A 22,084-nucleotide genomic window follows, 5' to 3' on the forward strand; every position below is an offset into this window, starting at 1 on the left:
GTGTTTTTTCAGATGAGCTAAACCCTATACTGCCACATGCTTACACCATCACTTTAACCTATGAAGAGGGAAAGCACAGTTGCAATGTCTGTGGCAGCTGGAGAAATAAGCACAAATTAATAAAAAGACATAAATTAAAATCATAAGCTACTTTCTGTAAGAGGCTTTCTATCTTGCTTTATGTGAAGAAACTGCAAAACAGCTCATTCTGCTGTGTAAGCCAGCTTCTACCGGAACTTCTTTTACTATGGGTCTGAAAAGAGTTAGTATTTTTTTTTGTTCACCTTCCGACAAAAGATTGCAGGGAAGGTATATTGAAGTCTGCTGCTTCTTATTACAACTGTCTGTGAACAAAGCAGGCTTCTAAAAGAAATTAACTTGAGGCCCTTGTGTGCTGAGCTGAGCTCAAACTACTAATGGATGTTTCATACACAGCTGAAGTACTGTCGATAGGCTAAAGGGTATCACCCTTACCTTCTATAGGCAAAAATATTTATACGGAATAAGAATCTCAGAGGATGATCCAATGGTTCTGAACTAAGATGCATTCATGCAGATATATCATCATACTCAAACCAGCATTCATATCCTTTCTAAGTAACCACATCATATCCCATATATTAGAAGTAACTGCTGTCACAACCAGAATTTCGCTAAGACACATCACCCTCCTCAAAGGAAAGTAATCAGGTAAAATTCCATTTTATTAGAAGTATAGCACAACACTAGAGGGAAGAAAGCAAAAATAAGGAAAACCAAAAAACCCAAAAACAACCAGGAAAGCAAAATGGGAGAAAACATGAAGTGCAAAAGTGGGCACATACAAGCAATACAGACGTGCAGCAGGGGACACTGTTGCATGCTGTGAGGGCACAAAGGGTTTAATTCAGTTGCTTGCCCTAGACTGTTTAGTGTCTTTTAAGATGCCTAGGGGTACCTAAGACATACACCCCACATGTGTATGTCTTAGGTACATACATGTGTATGTTTAAGATACCTAGGGGTACCTAAGACATACACATGGCATGGTTAAAACTGGCACAGGATCTACAGGAACTGACAGATGCATTTTAGGAGGTGCATATAGAAGCTGTACAAGGTAAGCCAGAACCTCAAATGGTGCTTGACATCTCTGTGGTAAGTAGTGTGTGTAATCTTGAGATTCAGATATCTAAATGGAGTAATCTAGTAAGCATATTATCATCTGAGGTGTTTCTACATATGCCTGGTCTCCAGATGCCAAAGAGCTCCTATAGCTTCTGTGCCTTGTTTGTCAGTCCCTCGTGGATGTGACGGGCACCTGAAGTATCTCAAATACCCCTAAATGCCTATGTGCAGGCATATTAATTGCACCATTATTGACTACCATGGCAAGTGTAAGTGCCTCACTCACATGCAGCAAGACTTGAGTTTAATCTTGCCCAACACAACACAATCAAGAGAGGAGTCCAAAGTATCACAGAGGTGAATAGCGGATTAAAAAATCACTAAGAAATAATATTTTAAGGTGAAGGTTTTAACTAAATTCCCTCCAGATTCCATGCAACTGAGAAGCAACATACAAGCAACACAAGAGGCCTGACTTCCAAAAATTCCAGGTGCCATCTGTAAGGCAAAGGAACCAAAAAGAATGTCTGTTCTGATCAAACACCATTTAGCAATTGACAGCACAAAATGGAAACAAAACAGACAAAAGCAGAATTATGGCTGCCAATTAGGAGAATGATGAAAAAGTGGATATTCAACATCTCTTATCAAATAATTAAGACTATTTGGTAGCTCTTGCATTTTGAAGCTACTAGAAGAACAAATAAAGTACAATTGCAGAAATGACAGAAGGGATAGCATTTACTGTTCAGTCTTTGAGATTATATTTACATACGCAAGTTACAATATTTTTTCAAATATTAATATTCCTTACCTGTTTTCTGTATTCTATTTCTGTGCATGCACTGTAATCATCATCACATTCATCGGTGTAAGTCTCTGCTACTGCAATGGGAACACAGGTACTATGACTGGTTAAAAATTCTTCATATTTCCTTGTTATTGAGGAAGTCTCTTCAGTATTGTAATACCCCATGTCAAAGCAACTGTTGCCTATATCCCTTCTGACATCTGTCATGGCATAATTATTTTCCTCTATGTCTTTGGCAGAAATTTTCACTAAAGTCTTCTTTTTGGCTGTTGTTTTAAGGTTTCGTTTCTTTATTTTGCCACAACGATCCAAAATTCTGTCTTTAACAGACCACAGGCCCTTGTGGATCTTCGCAATAGCAATCTGACATTTAGTCATTTGTCCAGGTTCCTCTTGTTCCACTGAGGAGTCAGTATTGAATGAACTCAGCAGCAAGGCAATAAATAGGTTGAGCACCTTAAAATTAAGTTAAAGTAAGTTGGAGACACTACTGCTAACAGAAAAGACATTTCAGAAAACCTTCCTTAGATGAGAAAATCTCAATATTGCTTTCATCAACCACTGTAATGAAATTATTTAGTATTCTACTGAAATACTAATATAGTATGATATGGCTCCTTCTGGAAGGAATGGCAGGAGAAAAAGGAATGAAACAAGGGTTTGGGTATGTCAAATATATTTTCACATGCTCTGATGTCCATAAGGTATGTGGAGGTAGACATTCTGAAAAACAGCAGGCAAAGATAAATTTTACCACCACCACAAACATCAAAAAGGATCTGGTATAGACCAACAAATGAAGCAGATGAAAAAGATTTCATCTTCCAGTATATATACATTAGGTCTAGTATATGTCACGCAAACTGGAAAATCTGGGTACTGCAAACTTTTGAAAATAAAAGAAAAAGTTGGTAAGCATTAAAAGCACTGAACACTTTGGTTATCTGAACCTAGTACACAAAAGATGAAGAAATCAGGCACCAAATTATCAAAATGGCACTGCTATACTCTGGGTAGAAGGAATAATTTTATTTTGCTTAGCAGCTGCCTCTTGTGTGAGAAAGAGGAAGACAGGGGAAAAAAAAAAAAAAAAAACAGAAGAAAAACATATATTAAGTAGTACCCAAATAAGAGAATAGTGTGAATACTCTTTGGATGATTAGGTTTCCTTTGGAAAAAAAAAAAGATGCCAATGTAACTGGATGTATTTAGTAGGGACTGAAAAATAGCTTGATACTCACCACCAGGTTTCCTATCACGAGGACTAACAAGAAAATGGGAAGACATAGCTCTTTTCCAGCTACTTCCATACATTCCCACATGGTTTCAATCCATTCTCCACATAGTATTCGGAATATGATCAGGAATGAATGACAGAAATCCTTCATATGCCAGCGTAAATCCTCACTGGTGTTTATTTTGTAGAATTTTTCCTTATAATGAATGCCTAAAACCTGCCTTCCTACTACAGCAAAAATAAATACAGTGATAATCAAAACCAGAGTGAGGTTACCCAGAGCACCAACGGAGTTTACAATTATTTTCATAAGAGTATTTAAGGCTGGCCAGGACTTTGCCAATTTGAAGATCCTGAGCTGTAAGTAAAACACAAGAGAACAATGTGAGTGGTGAACACTGCACGGATAGCACAGCACACACAAAAAACAGACCCTGCAGTTATCATGCTGTCTTTACTTCAGTAACACCATCATAATTTTCCCCCCCAAAGAAAGGTTTTTAATTGTTCTGATCCAAAAGCACTGTGCTTAAGCTCAAATGGTTACTGTTACTGAGAACAGAGAACTGCCAAAGGAAGCTCTCGAATTGTTTCTGCTAAGTTAGATATGAGCATGTGTAAGTCTATTAGTATCAACAGCAATAACAATAATAGTAATAATAATAATAATCAAGTGCCTCATAGGTATTTGGACGAGGCTAATGAAATGACTGCATTCTGGACTAAATCAAATGTAATCAGACAAAAATTGAAAAAAGATTTTTTTTCTACCTCTCCCCACACTTAAAACAGGATCTGAAAAGCTGGATGGATCTATTCTACGCACCCGCATGAGTAAGAAGGACACTTTTCGTCAAATTAGCATTTGGGGCTGCTAAAATCCCTCAGTCATACACAAGACAAAACAGAATCCAACTGTATTTCTAGGTGTGATGACTGAAAAGCTACAAAGAATGTTAGTACTTAGTAAATTTAGCATTCTAAATACACATTAAGGACATAAACAGCAAAGTAACATTTTACATGGACATCTCAGAATTATTCCTCCTTTTCCCTAAGGCTGAAGAAAGTCTTGAGGAGAGCCCCTAAAACTTGAGGAAAGCTATGTTATTTTACAGATCTCAGCTCAAAAGGAAAAGCTGTGAAGGAATACTTGCTATCTTTAAGCTCATGGAAACACTCAGATAACATTTTTTCCTAATGGAAGGTCTGAGATGTAATTGAGCAGCACCACTGTACAGAGGTAACAGAGAACCAGTGAACTCCCTGCCAGGTCAGACCTCCCAGAGGGTGCACTGTGTCAGAGTATTTGTCATATCCAATATAAACCGTATAATGAACATCGAATGAATTCTTTAATATTAATGTTGGATTACTATTTACCCAGAAAGAGAACTGATTTAACAGATTCATCAGTAAAATAATTTGAGGGTATTTCACTGGAATCTTTAACAAATCTATATAAAACATGTGTACTTTTAGAAAAGAATAAAGAAATAATTACCAGTCTGAAAGATGACAGATTTTCTTTAAAGCTTATTAGGCCAATCATAACAACTATACTATCAAAAATATTCCATTTTTGCTGAAAATAGTTGTAAGGATCTAGAGCAATGATTTTCAAGATCATTTCTGCTGTAAAAATCAGGGTGAAGACCTGGGAGGAGGAAAAAGAAATTCAGCAAAAAGTCACTGAAAAAGCATGTCCTTATAGGACTGTCCCAGTATAAATATGGCGTTATAACTCCATATTCACTCTAACATAGACCTAACTTACCTTGTCACTTATGAAAATCATTTCTTGGTAATTATATGGCATGTCAGGGTGCTCCAGAGCCATGAAGAAGGTATTCACAATAATGCAAACCATGATTAAGAGATCAACAAATGGGTCCAAAATTACCAATTTCACCTTTTCTTTGACTACTCTCCAGAATGGACAACAATCCCAAATTAGATACTTGCGAGCAAAACGTTTCCATAATGGAGGGCATTTCAGTTTTGACTCCTGCAGTTCTAAATGACAAAGAGGGAAAGTGAAATTATGTGGAATATCATAGTATGAAGAAAAAGACCATCACAGAAAAGACTGAAAAGAAAAATCAATCTCATGTGAGCAGAACAACATAATAGAAAAAAAATGTTTCACTCATTCTACACAAACTAATCATAGGCTATTTAAAGGTCACTATCAGTAAATCTCCTAATTACAGAAACTGGTGATATTACCCACCTCTTCATATGTTTATTACACTATCGAAGGATGATAAAGGCTCTGCATTAAGGAGAAGTAACTTAACTGTCTCTGGGAAACTGACAACTTGTTTTCTGTAAGTTGCGTCTGCACAGTCACAGATGCAGCATGAGTTGAAAAAAAACCCAAAAACCAGCAGGATAAAATGAAGAAGTGCATCCCCCGTATCTTGGTGTCCATAGCTGAGGATAGGGTTATAAGAGAAGCCAAGTTGGAAGTGACCTCAGGAGATCCCTAGTGCAACCCTGTTCTCAAATCAGGGTCAGCTATTAGGTCAGAGACTGCATAACCTGTTCCTCTGACTGTCCTCACAGTGAAAGCTTCTCCTTATACACAACCTGAAACTTTCTCTTTCTGGAGATGTCTGTTGTCTCATCTTTCCACTGTGCACCACTGTGAAGAGTGCATTCTTGATAACGTCTTCCTACACACTGAAAGGCTGACATTAACTGTCCCTCAAAACCTTCTCTCCAGGCTGAACCAGCCCAGCACTGGGCAAACGCCCAATCCCCTGACGTGGTGGCCCTCTCCTGAACTCAATATATTTCTTGGAGCTGGGGGGCAAACCGAGCATAGTATGTGGTCTAGCAACTGCTTAATAAAGGGTGATAATCACTTTTCTCCTGGCTACGCTCCTTTTAATATAGTTGAGAATACTGTTGGCCATTGCTGCTGCAAGGGCGTGTTGCTGGCCACTGCTCAGCTCACTGCCCACATGGACCCACCGGGCCCTTCCTGCAGAGCTGCTTCCCAGCCAGCCAGCTCCAGCCTGGATCGTTGCAAGAGGTTCTTGCAGATAGGCATAAATTTACATTTGTACTGGCTGAATTTTCACAAGGTTCCTGTTGGCCCATTCCTCCAGCCTAAGTCCCTCTAGATGGCAGCTCCTACCTCCAATGTATCAAGTACCTCCCCCCCAGTTCCGTCCCATCCTAAAATCAAGAGCAAGCCCTCTGATACCTCCTCCAGGTCACTTAGGACAAGATGTGTCCCGAGATACACCCCTGTGGTACTCCACTTGTTACCTGCCTCCAGGTGGAATATAACCTCTCCACCAGACACTTGAAACCCAAACACACAACCATTTTTTTGTCCAGCTGGTTGGCCACCCGTGCAGACCCTAACATCCTAGCACCTTAACCTGGGATGAAAAAATACTGTGGGAGACAGGGTTGAAAGCCTTGCTAAAGTCAGTGTAAGTGAAAACATTGCTCTCCCCTCACCCACAAACCCCAGCCATTTTATTGTACAGGGCAATCCAGTTAGTCGGGCATGATTTACCCTCGGTAATGGTAAGTTACAGTTATGTGAGATATGAGAGTATTTATTTTACTGAAATTTACATTTGATTGTAGCATAATTTCTCCTAGTGACTTTAAAAATAATGCTAACTGTTCATGACATTTTGATCTCTGAGGTCAAGTTACACAACCACCGTAGCAAAACCACTGAAGAATTACTTACGCAAATTATCTGTAATAACAGTGGCTGCACTCATTAACCTCTGTCTTCGAAAAGGATCATTAATAGAGTCCACCGACAATTCATAGGACAGCAGTATCTGCCTCTTTGGTTAGAGAGACAACAGAAGATAATATAACAAGGAATATGAAGAAATGGCAATATAAAAATTACATCCAGCATAACAAAAATATGCCTTTTTAAATACAAATGTTAATGAAGCCTCACCTTGCTGAAGGTATATAAAAGAAAACAATGCAACAATATCATATATTTTCCTTTGAAGGTAAAGGGCATTTCACCAAAACCAGTAACGTGTTTCAAGAGTTGTTTCCTTCTGAAAATATTTAACAATAATAATTCCATTATATAAAAAGTATAAAATCATTAACTGGGGAGCAAAGGAAAAAAAAACAATTCCATCTTTCCAGTGACTGATAAAAAGAGCATACAAAAAGAACACTGACAATCACTTTGAATAAATTACTGACTATTAAATATGAATTATTGATGATTAATAAATAATAATTATTTATTAGTGATAGTTATTTAGTGAATAAAAATTATTGGTTTGCCCAGCCCTATTAAGCCTATCAAGATCTATGCTAATACTGAACTGCCTAAAACTAGGGATGGGACTACTTTGGGTTTCATTAGAGGTTGCAGAACGCTAAACTCAGTGTTGCTGATGTGCACTGAATAACAGACAAACCAACACCTATATCTTCTGGGACACACTAAATTCTTACCAAAGATTCAGTTCATGACATATTAATACCCTCCCACACATTGTTTAAAGACTAAGTAAAACACCAGCTGCAAAGAATAAGTGAGACATTGAGGCAGAAAAAGAAGACTGAAGGTTCCAGTGTCGGGAGGGACAGAATTAGCACGACCCGTGACAGGGAGCTACTGACTGACCACATCCTGATGCATAGCGTCTTGGTATTCCCTTTCAGCACAGCTTGATTTGTTTAATTTCCTTTTTGTGGGGAGGGTATATAAGTAAAGATATGTCAGATCATTACTTCAAACTTTTATGATAATATGAGTTTTATGAACACGTTCTATAAAACTGTTATTCAGGGAATTAAACGGATATCCTTGGCCTTAGGGGTTTAACAATAACTGTTGCTTTTTTGTGTCTCTGGTATTTTAATGACTTGAAAAGCTAAGTAAAATTTAGCTGATAGAACTGTCACAGAATAGACATATAAAATGAATTCATAATACAGTGCTAAAATGTTCGTAGAACCATAGAACGGTTTGGGTTGGAAAGGACCTTACAGACCATCTAGTTCTACCCCGCTGCCACGGGCAGGGACACCTGCCACCAGCCCAGGTTGCTCCCAGCCCCGTCCAGCCTGGCCTTGGGCACTGCCAGGGATGGGGCACCCACAGCTGCTCTGGGCAGCCTGGGCCAGCACCTCACCACCCTCAGAGTGAAGAATTTCTTTCTTATACCTAAATATCTATTCATTTTCTACCTCTATTTTTTCAGAATCTAAAAGACTCAGTTAGACTATTCTAATCACATCCTAGTTATCGGTGTGACTTGTCCTTTCATTCCTTTCCATGTTTGGTATCTCAGAGGAGAGAAACCTGGAAGAATTTGTGTATGAGCCTGACTAAAGTCCTCAGTCTTGTTGAAATTCATGTCTGTTCAGAAGCATTCAGAGTTAGTATTTTTAGAAAGACTAAGAGCATTCACCAACACTGAAGCAGTTACTGCTGCTCATCTATCTTTAGGTGAAGTAAATAACTGGTGATGAGAATCCTCTGACAAATTGGGATTTAAAATAGGGATATGTGCTAGAGAAATCATCCATTCCAGTTTTTATAGAACTAATTATGTCCTACCAAAATGCTTCTACCCAATACGCCTTTTTCTCTTTGACTTAGCATATTTAGCCTCCTTTTGTGATTAGAGTGTACGTTGCTTGAAGAGTCCTCAGTTGCAGCAGAGCTAGTACTACTAGCAGTTACCATAACGTTAAACATACTGCCATTTTTGTTGCAGACTACAATTATTTGACTAATGGCAGAACTCCACACTGGAGCAGCTCACACTGCTTGCACCATGCTCTAGGCCTTCCCTTTTTCTTTTGGTTGTTTTTTTTTTTTTTTTGTGGTTTGGTTTTTGTTTTTTTTAAAATATGAAATATCAACATTTGTAGGACAAAGTGAGACCTGTGATGTAGGGGAGCAAGAGGAAGTGAGCGTACAGGTGCACTATGCACCTTGAAGAACCTTTATTTGATAAATAGCTGCTTCTTCTGCCAAATGATCATCTGTAAGCATGTGTAAGACAGAGTAATGTTACAACCAGAATCTCACACAGCCACAGTTACCTGGAGCCAGGTCTTGGAGTTTTTAATGCAGATAGTGTAGAGGCATCTGTTAGCAAGCACGGCAATACAAACTCTGCAGAACACACTCCTGAGAAGCAGGTTCCACTAAACATTTCTCGTACCAGCTTCTAATGCAAACTATTAGTCATTTCCAAAAGTTCCTATACTAGAGATATTCATAACTTTGCCATTCTCTGCATATACAGAGGAGAAGGGACCTTGGGAAGGGTCTGAAAATGTTATTCCTGAAATGTATCAATACAGATTGCATTTGGCACCCCATCTGTGCAGATTTTGCACCCTTGGAGAAGTAAGGCCTACCAAATTTATCTCCTGGCTCAGTCATCTCTTGCAACACAGTCACAGACTTAGAAGAAAAAAATTAAATAATCAGCCATAAGAGGTGATTTTTATACTTACAGATGATATAACACCTGCTATGGAAAGACTTTTTTTTCCCCTCAATAGATATAATAATACACTACCATGGACTGTGACCGAGTGCTCCCTTTAAGCACAGAAGAACCAAAATAGGTCACAAAATGGTATAATATTCTTAACACAGCAGGAAACTTTAATGACACTTTATAAGAAGCAAATACTACACTAAAGATGATGACAAACGGCAGTTGCTGCCAAGTGGATGATTTTGACTCCTTCAGCTCAGACACATAACTTAATATAGCTAGGATCATGGAATTTAGAAGAAATTCTGACCATGCTGACTGCCAGAAGGAAAACCTAATCCATTTTAGCTAGGATGACATGGCTGATAAAAACACCCCTACAAGGACACTTTTCAAAAGGAAGTAAGTTGGACCATTACTCCTTTAGCTCTGTTACTGGAAAATCTCCGTTTCCTCTGAGGTGGGTGGGAACAATTCTGATGTTCTCCCAAAAGCAAGAGAGAATCTGTCATGAGATGGAATAGATTATCATGATGGGGGTCATAGAAAATATGTTGGGAGACAGAGGGGTGACGGTTAATATCAAAATGAACAGTGTATGTTTTGGTGATGAGTTCCAGCTCTCCACATCTAGAGAGCCTGCTCAGTCACAGTAAATGATCACCAAAGAAATGGAAGGAGAAAACAAATCTGAGAGGGTGAAGGGAGACTGGTTTGAAATTCCAGACTGCATTATCAAAGGTGTGGCTGGGAACCAGGGTTTCAGTCAAAGTGTTATTTGGACACAAACAACTATTTTTGCACCATCTGTTCTTCCAGTGGACCTTGTTTGGTCTAAGTCACAAGCCTTTACTGGAGAATGGCTGTTCTGAACCACAGCATCAAAAGCTTTCTTTTTAGTTATCGCTGAAATTAACTCAGTAATATGGATAATTGCCTGAGAATTATTTTGGAAGATTCAGCTCAAAATGAAAATACCTAAAAATAGGCATTTAAATGTGGATGTCTACACAGAGCCAGAGAAAGATTGAAGTTGGGAAGGTCCTCTGCAAGTCCTCCCACTTCATTGCTCAAAGCAGGACAAACTTCAGCTGTAGGGCCTTTTCCAGCTACATTCTGAATCTCTCCAAAAATGAAGACCCAAAAATTTGTCTGGATGACCTGTTCTAATGTTTACCCTCTGTCACAGTGACTTCCTCCCCCTCCTTAACAAATAATCCAAATTTATCTTTTGCAGCTTGTTCCCTTTTATTTTCCGTTGTGCACCTGTAAGAAGATCTTGGCTCCCTCCTCTTTATACACTCCATTAGATACTAGTAGACAGCAATAATCAATTTCTTCCCTTTCCCTTTTCTCCTTCAGGCTGAACAAACCCAGCCTCTCCACTCCTCCTCACAAATCACGCGCTACAGCCCCGTAATCATCTTGGCAGCCTCCACTGGCTTTACATGATATTTCAAAATAATGTTTTACTGGAAAGCTCAAAACATAACACAATACCCCATGTGCAGTCACACACACACTGGTCAGGTCAAGTGAAGATACACACATGGACTAAGAATTGAAAAGATAACAAATCTGTACTCTACATGGATGAAGTACCATTGGTAACATGATAGTAAGGACTGTCCATGAGATACACAGTATTTTGCCAGTGTCAAAGGTACAATGAAAAAAACCACAAGATTAAGGAAAGTAAGAATTAAAAATCTTAATAGCAGTTTCTTAATGGATTTAGAAAAGTGATGAGCAGAAAAGCCAGAAGTCACTGTTGTAATCAAGGTGTGAAATAGCACATGTGCGATTCAGCCTAATATTCAGACAGCCATATTTAATTTGTCTATGTGCACGTTATATATACAATTGCATCATACCATTAAAATTGATGCATATTTTTTTGACAAGTTTGATTCACTTAAACGTAAGTGTCGGAAGCCATGTGAGATGCTCTGTTGAGACATTTGGTATCTGAGACATCCACAGTCTCTGACTAAAAAGACATGATACGTCTGTACCCCTCTGTAGAGAGGTGGGGACCAAGTAAGACACTCCAGAAAAACTCTAATGTTTCTAGGTATGAATTTGTGACCCAAAACATTAAATCTCCATTCTATTCAGGGAATTTAGAACCTAAATCACATGTAGACACCTGCAAACATAAACCTGGAGCACAATTCACTTGCCTAAATCTAGGAAATTAGTAACATTTGAGATACCATAATGTATTTGAGATATCCACACTATGCTGGAAGATGTGCCACAGATGTCAAAGATAACCAGGATATTCAACCTGTTGAAAAACATCTAAAATGGCACTAGATGATATGTTAGACAAGTGAATCACACCCTTAGCATCAGAAGTCTTCATACTGAAATAAATCCAACCCTAAATATTTAGGCCAGAGAATTAAATGTGTGTACAAAAAAAAAAGAGAGAAAGGTTAGGTCATTAGGGAAATTCTAAAGCTTACAGGATTTTGCATGTTTGTTTATGCAGCACAATAGAGACAGCAGCAGATCTTACCACAGCTGTAAATGCAGAGGTCTACAATGTGTCATAAGTATGCTACTGACAGCCACTTCGAACCTCCCTTTCAAGTCCATACACCGCTGTCTCCCTCTGGTTCCAAAATCTAACTTTCAGACTGCTTTACAAAACAAGTTAATCTAATGCATGCAAGAAGGAGAAAAAAGGGGAAGGAAAAAAAATAATAAAAAATTGCAAATAAAGAAAGCTTTTCTGCTCATCAAATTGTCATATCACATACAAGTCTAATGAATATATCTATTTTCAATACTTACAAGTTTCTTGTGGCAACGACCAGGCTGTGAATGAAATATATGCTCCTCTTTGTCATGATCACCTAAAATTAAGCTTTGGCTTGAAATAGGTTTTTCTTTCTTCAGCCCTTTTTCTTCTGAATTTTTCAAGTCATCAATTGACATTTCAGATCTGACATGTAAGGCCTTATTACTTTGTCCTGCAGCCAACATCTGTAAAACAAACAGCAAAAGGTCTGTCTGTTAATACAAGGCAAATGCAAGTGCATGGACTAGGATCACATGCATTTTAATTATTATGTTATCTGAATCCTTTGTACTAACAATTCCTATCTTTCAAACATTAAACTACTATATAAAGACAGGAGTACAAAATGCTATTCACAATACTGAAAGATAAAGCAGGGTTACTTATCAGCTACTGCAATTAAAGTCTGTCCTTGCCACTTTAGATACTTTATTTTGTATCTGAATTACAGAATATTATGGTGTATCCTTTTACACTCATTTTCTTGCTTTGGAAAGGACTCTGAGCTCAAAGACAACAGAAGACTAAAGGCTCAAAATAAATCCTACAATGTTAAACCTTTCTTAACTACTAATCCTGTTTAAAGAAAAATAGAAGGAAGAAAAGCCTAGGAAGGCTTGGCAAGCTGAAATTTCAGACAGAGAAACGTTACAGGCCTGTTGACAGCTGTAGAGGAGGAAATTGATAAACTGGTGATGTCTTTCACCTTAATGATAAAATTGGATAGTTGCTGGAGAATATTTTTATGTTCTCTTACAAGTCTGACTTTTCTGATTGTTAGCAGTAAATCAGAGGTATTTTTTATAAAAAAGTTAGAAGATAACATGTTTTGCCAATAGTTTTCAATTTATCTTGCTGCTTCAGCTCAGAGCTTCACTTCTCAGAAATAAAATAAACACCAGGTGATCCCTGGTCCCGTACGAGCCAAAGAATGAATCTGGGCAATAATATGCAAAGAGGAAACGCTGTAGAAATCTGATGTGTGTCTATTAGCTCTCCAAACCAACAGCAAAGAAACTAACAGAGTCTCTGGATGCCTTTCCACATTAGTATGGAAGTGATGGAATTAGCCTGGCCAAAGACTATTTCTGCTCTTGGCAACTGGTGGAACTTCTGCAGGCAGTCACTCAAAAAGAGGCATGACAGCCCTTCAACAGCTGAGCACCGTGGCTCTCAGAAAGCTTGCATTTTTAATCAGTCCTGAAATCTATCAGCATCACAACTTCAAGTCTCAGGGAACTGTAGAAAGGATAACTTTTCTTATGGATGCAGATCGATCCACTCATACTTCTTTCATCAGATTACACAGTAATAGCAAGAAGGAATATCCAGAGAAAGGAGATTTTGTACACAGCAATGGTGGTATTGCAAGAATGGGACAAACCACAAAGCACAGGCACCCACGTAATACCATAAAAAATGTATACTTGCCAGCAAGCTATTCCTATACAATTTCAGGTCTGCCAATCCTAAAACGTAATATGATTTAACTTGGACTCCTGCTGTTTGTATCACTTAAATGTTTGTATGTTTAAATATATATACATACATACACGTGCGTTTATAAAGAGACAAGAGAGAAAGGGAAATTAAGTGTGGGGAAGTATTGTATGAAGCACATGTTTAATTAAAAACCTGATTTCCTTATATTCACAAACAGAAGAAAACAAAAGGAGCCACATATTACATATTATATAGAAAAATTTACAAACCTGTTCTTTCTCTAGAATTTGTTTGGCATCCTGAAGCAATTTTGCCTTTGCCTCTGTTTCAGCAAGAGTAGCTCTATTTTGCTCTTCATATGCCATAGTTACTACAGCCAAGATCAGGTTGAAGAGATAAAAAGAGCATAAAAAGATGACCCCCAGAAAAAATAACATGTAGTTCTTTCCAGATGTACGGATAGTCTGTGAGGAAAAGGTTGTAATAAATTCTTAACAAACTAACATTTACAATAGAATCTCAAACTAACTTTAAACAATTTAGTTTCCTATACAATACAAAAGGTCAACATACTGCACTGTTTTCATTAAACAACAGTAGATCTACCTCTGGTCTAAGTTACACAGAAGGTCTAGAAATACATCTAGGCAGGTGTTCCCCTGGACTTCCAGTAAAGAAATTTCAGCTCTTAAAAGCTTCTCTGTGATCATACAATGTTTTCTTTTTATGTAACAGACCATTAAATATTCATAATGATGTCATGTACTGCAGAGAACAATTAACAAAATCCATTCTTAAAATTATCTTTCAGCAAATCAGGCAAATGCTCATCAGAGTTTAAGTTGGGAGAAGAAACTTCAGCTGTAAAGAAATATACTGGTGACTACAGAAGAAATTAATAAAACTCAAGTAATAAGGATGAAAGCTAGGTTCTCCTAAACCATCACGAAAGATGCTCTAATTAGAGAATCAGAGGCAATACTGAGACTGATTGTCTGTTTTGTTTGGTTTTTTTTAATGGCAGCAGAGGAGATGGCTCAAAATTAAGCTGTCAGACGTTAAAAACTAAAACCCACTTGACCTCCAAATGGCAAAAGATATATGCATTTAAAAGAAAAACCCTCAGTTAATAAAGGCTGCTGGAAAAATATTTAAAGTGGACCATATGAAAGTTATAGAACAAGGCAGAGAATAATTCTCTTCTAGCAAAGGCACTGCATAGATGTAAGGGATTCAGAGAATTCTCTACATGCAATTTTTCTATCGTTTTTGTCAAAAAGGGGAATTTAGAAATTACATTCAGCTCTCTGAATCAAAACATAAAGGGTCCAAATATTTTAGTACCAGTTGTTCAAAAATTATCTGAAATTAAAGTGTGTATGTTGAGCCAAAAAGTTTGGTGAGGATTCAGGACATAAAAGGAAGAGAAACAGAGTATGTAACAAGTCCTGCAGCAGGGAGCTCACTAGCCCGATCTACTATACACCCCGATCCTTTGGTAGTTATGTATTAACATTTAACTATTAGTCACTGACACAAGTGTGTTCTCCAACAAGACTATGAGCATTCACAGCAGGATTGCTCCCATCCAATGTCACTTGCTGAAGTTCTTACAACTTAGTCCCTTGAAGCCACTTCCTTAATATTTATGTTGCTTTTAAAATAAATTTGGTGTCAGTGATATTAAAACAGATGCAAGTTTTTCTAGTGGACATAAAGTCATTCTAGCAGGTAATAAAGCACCTACTTGTCTGTAGAGACGCTCCCAGTAATCCTGTGTCATCAGACGGAATACAGAAAGGAAGGCCCAGCCAAAATGATCAAAACTTGTATAACCAAAGTCAGGATTCTTCCCAACATTCTGGCAGCTATAGTTTTCTGGGCACTCATTTCTAACCACAAAAGAAATGTTAAACAGTATTTACTTGCAGTATTAGATTGCACCTTAAAGCATCTGGTACACAACATCAAATACACAAATTTGTTCAGTTTATCTGAGAGTCCATTTTATTATTCCCCAATATAATTCTGCCAGAAGGGCTGACTTAGAACAGACATTTATCTAGCCAAATAAACTAGACAGAAACTCTAGTCCTGTCCAGTTTCTGAACAGACAGAAACTCTCCACTGATGTATGATAGGTGCAAAAAAATACATAGAGAGGGGAAAACCAAAAAATATATTTCCTTTTAAATAATTCATCAAGGTGAGGGGAGTTTATTAATATCTCAGAACTCTTTACTGTTCTTATTTGAAATTTTATTTGTTCCCCTCCTCCTTTATATCATTCTACATTACCATTATATTACCAGCAGTTAGTAACAAAGCACATGTATAATTGCTTGCATCCTAGTACTTTGTTCTTTGTCTAATGTGAAATATCTGGGTTTATATTTTATAACCTCCATTCCACTCTCCTGAAAAATCATCACCATTCCTTTAGGCCAAAAATAAAGACACAGTACATCTGGAGGTAAAAATAAGGAAGTACCAAAACTGTTTTGTTCACTTACTTAGGATGTGAACTGAACCCACAGAGCAGTATTTCAGAAGATTTATTCATTCTGTAGCAGATATCTAATAAAAATAATAAAGGAATCATAAAATCAGAAGCTGTCAGTTCCTACAGTACTCTGACAGTAAACCATACATTACTGCACTTTAAAAAACACTCTGAATGGACCAAATCTCTGTGAAAGACTCCTTTCACAACAAAGGGCATATAGGGCTGTTTCTCAGCAGATCTGTCCCTATGGCAATTAAAAAAAATAAATAATCATTAACTGCACAACTCACAATGTAAGATTGTATTTGATATCCGGTAAAAATAAGAATCTCTGTGAGAAGCAGGCAAAGTCCCTGAATGATACAGATTTAGTGATGAAAAAAAAATAATTCTCTGTGTAGTACCCCTAAAATTAGGATCCCCGTGCAATGTACATAGGTAAAGAAGAAAATGCTTATAAAAAACTCCATCTTTTCTATCCCACAGACCGCTAATCTTCCTCCAAATCTAAGATTTACTAATCTCACATTCAGTTGTCCCAGAGATTTCATATTACTACTTGTGTGAATGGAAGGATATACTGTCTTATGAGAAATACATAAAACTATATTTTAACATTTCTGTGAAAAAACAAGACACACATTGGAAGATACACAGATTATATAAAGGGAGAAAAGAATAAAATTTACCTTCATCATTTGGTACATATATCTTGGCATCCTTACATAATGTGTCATTGTATGTAGCATTAGTGAGGACACATTTGAATTGTAAGTTGCCCATAAAGAGCTGGAGGCCTATTAGAGCAAATACACTCAAGCAAAAAACAGTCAAGATCAACACATCAGTAAGTTTCTTAACAGATTCAATAAGTGAATTTACGATGACTTTCAGACCTAGAAAAACAAGATTCAATAATATACAAAATAAGAAGAGGAATACAGTAGCGTTCCCATATAGCAATATACAACAGTTTTAAGTATGTTAAAAACAATCAGTGTAAAGGGTTTTGTAAAGTTTTGTAACTTTTTGTAACTTTAAAGTAATAAATGAGGTAAAAAAAAGCATAGGAACGAGTAAAGTATTTTTACTTAAATTTTCTAATCATAACTTATTTGGCTGTTACTTCCTCCTAACACTAATTTTTCTGACTTTTAAATTCTAAATTAAGACGGCATCTAAGCAACTTACAAACTTTAATGAATATGGACTGATTTCTGTGCTTGATTAACATTAAACAAGTACTTCACATTGTGCCAAATACACATTACAGTAAAGGATAGCTTCTACTGACCTCAGGGAATTTGTTCTTAGAAGATAATGCCTTAATATGTCACCAGTTTAAAAGCAAAAGAACGTCTGACACTGGGAAGGGAACAAATACATGTTGGGGACCGCCCAGCTGGAAGGCAGCCCGGCAGAAAAGGACCTAGGGGTCCTGCTGGGCACCAAGTTGAACACGAGCCAGCAGTGTGCCCTTGCCACAAAGAACGGTGGCCTGGGGTGCATCAAGCAAAGCATCGAGGGACGTGACCATTCCCCTCTACTCAGTACTGGAGAAATCAACACCTGGAGTACTGGGTCTAGTTCTGGGCTCCCCAGTACAAGACATGCACATACTGGAGAAAGTCCAGCAAAGGGCCATAAGGATGAGGAAGGGACTGGAGCACCTCTCCCATGAGGAAAGGCTGAGAGAACTGGAACTGTTCAGCCTGGAGAAGAGAAGGCCCAGGGGTATCTCATCAGTGATACAAGTCTCTGAAGGGAGGGTGCAAAGCAGATGGAGTCAGGCTGATCTCAGTGATGCCCAATGACAGGACCAGACGCCATGGACACAAACTGAAACCCCGGTCGTTCCCTCTGAACATCAGGAAACCTTTCCTACTGCGAGGGTAATTAACTGAGCACTGGTGCAGGTTGTCCAGGAGGTTGTGGAATCTCGGTTCTTGAAGATATTCCAAAGGTGTCTGGACATGGTCCTGGGCAACCAGCTCTCAGTGGCCCTGCCTGAGCTCAGGGGCTGGACCAGATGATCTCCAAAGGTCCCTTCTAATCTCAGCCATTCTATGAGTCCATGAAAATGGGTTATAAATAAACTGAAGACCAGTATTTTGGCAGAACAATTGAATTTGAAATATGACACAGGCAGAGAGTGATATCCAGGATTTTTCTAGAAGTCTTACATAAGAAAAATGTAAAATTACATTTAATCTCTGTTCTCCATGGTGAATATGAAAACTTTTGATGGGTGGCTTTGACATTTAAAAAATAAACACTTCCTATGTTTAATTTTCATTATAATTCCATAGCAAAATCAAAAATATGTTTGCAATTACACAGAAATTATAAAGTTAATACGTATATTATGACGATGGGATGTATAGTCATTTATACTTTTGAAAATGGGTTTTTGCTGTTAGGCTCTAAAATCCATACTTTGGTATCCTAATTAGTGGCACAACTTACAAAAATATCGGACAGCATATGCAAAATACTATTGAAAGTATTATGCTCTATCTAGATAGTGGCTGTGATCAGTTCAAAACCAAAGGAAATTGAAATATTGCAAAGTTAGCATACTGGGAAATAAACCATGGAAGTTTAAGCTAATGAATTAGAACATGAACCAGAAATATGGTGGTATAGCCACATTATGTTACGACAACATATTGAATAGGGCACTGCTCAGGAAATACAAAAGTAAAAAGATAAAGGCACTGAGCTAAGTAAAACTGAACATTAGTGATGTGAGAGAAAAAGCAGAAAATAAAAAAAAAATGGCCTGTGTCAAAATCATTTTGGGCAAAGATTATAAAAATAATTTCTTAGGATGCTGCTGAGAGTTGCTACAGGCTGCAAAACAGTCACACCTTGGGGTCCAGTTAACAGTCACAAAAAGTGACCAGAAAACTGAAGACAAGAACAGGAGAGGAATTAGGAATAGCACACAGCTGGAGCAGAGAGGAAGTTAGTAAGACATGTTGTTCCTTACCTGGTATTACTGAAATAGCTTTCAAAGTCCTGAGTACTCTGAAAGATCGAAGACTTGAAACTTTACTTGGAGTAAACATAGTAGCATACCTATAAAAAAACCCACAAAACTATACCTATAAAAAAATAAAATGATTGACAAAGATCTAGCTTTTCAGAGCATATGCACATTAAGCACACAGTAATGAATAAGTTACAGAAAATAAATATGTCCCAAGGTAGATGTCTAAAGTTAGGAACCTAAGCCCATTTCTAGGTATTGATATAAAATATCGAGACTTTTGAACAGTGCCTCTGAAAAGAAACATAGCAAATTTTTACTTAGCGTGGATTTGGATGGTTAACTTTTGAAGTGTTTATCCATCAAAATGTCAAATAAATATAAAATCTTCAGTGTCATACTCACACCCTCCTATAATGAGGCTAATCTGACTTAAACACCACACGGAAGTATATGTTGCAGCTATCTCAAAACTACGCAATATATACTTTGGAAGGGAGTTGAGCAAAACTAAGTTTACAATACATTAATTCTGTACCACATGGCTGCCTTTCTAACTTTAACAGTCAGCTAAGAACTTGAGTATTGAAACTAGTTTCAATTTAATCATTTCAATAATCTAAAATTTTCAGAAAATTACTATTTTACAAGTTGCATTTACAAGTTCTACGCAGCACTTTAAAACGTTACTCCGTACTTTGTGAGATTTCTTTCATGTCAGAAAGGACATCAGTTGTGACTCATCTTATGACAAGTTCATAACTGGTAACACAATTCCCCGAAATAAAAAATCAGAGCCTGAGAAACATTGGTTTGAAAGGACCTCTGGAGGTGATCTAGGCAACCTCCCACTCAAAGCATTACTTTCATGGACAATAAATCAGAACACTGTGACTTTGCCTAGACTGTAAGATTAAATAATTCTCAAGTACCTTAAATAATAATTGCACTTGAGTTACATATTGAGTTAAATCCCAAATACTTTTATTTGTTGCAAGATAGGACCCAAAAAACTATTGCAAAGTGCTTCTATCTGCTTGAACACAAATTAATTAGGAGTATGGGTAGGAAAGTCGGACCATAAAATGAAATTGTTCATAGAGCTGCTGGACTACTTGATAGCTGCTGATGATCAGCAATGCATAAGCTCCTCAGTGGTTTATAGATTACCAATACGAATACTCTGTTCATATGTGTATATACATGTGTGATGACATGCGAGTACATAGCCTACTATTCACAAATAAGGACAAACCAGCCGGGGGTATGGCAGTCGCTGGCAGCCTTTGCTGCAGAGCTCGTGAGATGGTGGAGTTTAAGACCTTGAGAGAAGTAAGCAAGATGAAGAGTAGAATAAAAATCCTGGACTTTAGGACAGCAGATTTCACTGTGTTCAGGGATCTCAAACTGCCCCAAAGGGAAAAGTGGCCCCCAGAACAGACGGCTGATTTTCACGGGGATTTTCTCCAAACCACGGGAACATTGCACACCACTCTGTAGAAAGTCAAGCAGATGTGGCAGAAAACCAGTTTGTCTGTACAGGGAGCTCCTGACTAACCTCATATTCAAAAAGGAAGAGTGCAGAAGGTTGAAGCAGGGAGAGCTCTGGGAAGGGACACTAAGACATGGCCAGGCATGCTGGGATGAAGCAAGGAAAGACGAAGTGCAGCTGAAGCTGAGCCTGGCAAGGGATGTGAAGGGCAACAAGAAGGGCTACTTTAAGTCCATCAGCAGTGAAAAGATGGCTGAGGAACCTGTAGGCCTGTTGTTCAAGGAGGCAGGGAATCTAGTGACAAAGGACATGCAAAACCTGAAATTATTCAACACTGCCTTGATTTGGTCTTTACCAGTGGGGTTTGCTCTCAGGCCTCCCAGGTCCCTGAGTCTCATGTCTAAACCTGTGGAAGTGAGATACTGTCCATGCGTCTGTGTGCTGCGATCGAAGGGATACAGTCCAGCTGGCACCTGGTTACTAGTGGCATCTCCCATGGGTCAGTCCCGGGGCCAATATTGTTTAACAATTTCATTAACATCCTGAAGAATGGACTAGAGTTTGCCTTCGGCAAGTTCCCAACTACAGAACTCCAGGGAGGCAAAGGGGGGAGCAGTCAGTGCAGGGTGGGAAAGATGCTCTGCAGGGTGAGCTTGATGGACTGGAGTTAGCGGCTGTATAAACCTCATGAAGGAGGTTTATAAACTGTATAAACAGTTAGCGGCTGTATAAACCTCATACAGCAAAATCAAAGGCAAAGTCTTGCCCCTGAATCAGCATTACCACAAGCAGGAGCTGAGGGCAGACTGGAAGGAGGAGCTTTGCAGAAAAGGACCTGGGGTCAGGGCAGACAAATTGAAGATGAAGGAGCTGAGCACCCTTGTGACACAGCACACCTATCACACACTGAGCTAGGTTAGCACAAGTCTAGCTCCTGTGTTGAGAAGTCTAGCTCATACACTGAAGGAAGTGATCTCTGACACTGAATCTGGAGTATTGTGTCCAGCTTTGGGGTCTCTAAGGCAACAAAGACATTTTACATACTGCAGCAGGTCCAAGCCAGGGCTCTAAGGTGGGCAGTAAGACAATTAGATGGTTAAATTGTAAGGCTGGATTGGATTTGTTGAGTCTGAAGAAGAGCAGGCATCTTACTGCTTGCTGTCTTTAGCTGCCCAGTGTGGGGGCTTAGAGAAGGTGGAGCCAGGCTGTTCTTG

The 22,084-nt window shown here is 38.3% G+C and overlaps 1 protein-coding gene across 2 annotated transcripts in view; it reads right to left on the bottom strand.

Annotated features, from left to right (window-relative positions):
• LOC121087661 (sodium channel protein type 5 subunit alpha-like) overlaps positions 1-22,084 on the bottom strand; it is a 53,772-nt gene that overhangs the window by 19,349 nt on the left and 12,339 nt on the right. For both annotated transcript variants that reach the window (XR_005827698.1, XM_040592941.1), the window contains exons 6-16: positions 19,379-19,467; positions 17,076-17,282; positions 16,394-16,457; positions 15,628-15,772; positions 14,150-14,344; positions 12,431-12,622; positions 6,874-6,976; positions 4,933-5,171; positions 4,660-4,812; positions 3,160-3,513; positions 1,922-2,374 (exon numbers count right to left, since the gene is read on the bottom strand). Coding sequence is in view for 1 of the 2 variants with exons in the window: in XM_040592941.1 (XP_040448875.1) it covers positions 1,922-2,374; positions 3,160-3,513; positions 4,660-4,812; positions 4,933-5,171; positions 6,874-6,976; positions 12,431-12,622; positions 14,150-14,344; positions 15,628-15,772; positions 16,394-16,457; positions 17,076-17,282; positions 19,379-19,467 (2,194 nt within the window). In the remaining variant the exon portion in view is untranslated. The remainder of the gene's footprint in view (positions 1-1,921; positions 2,375-3,159; positions 3,514-4,659; positions 4,813-4,932; positions 5,172-6,873; positions 6,977-12,430; positions 12,623-14,149; positions 14,345-15,627; positions 15,773-16,393; positions 16,458-17,075; positions 17,283-19,378; positions 19,468-22,084) is intronic.

Source organism: Falco naumanni, chromosome 4 (assembly GCF_017639655.2).
Source record: "Falco naumanni isolate bFalNau1 chromosome 4, bFalNau1.pat, whole genome shotgun sequence".
NCBI classification, from domain to species: domain Eukaryota; kingdom Metazoa; phylum Chordata; class Aves; order Falconiformes; family Falconidae; genus Falco; species Falco naumanni.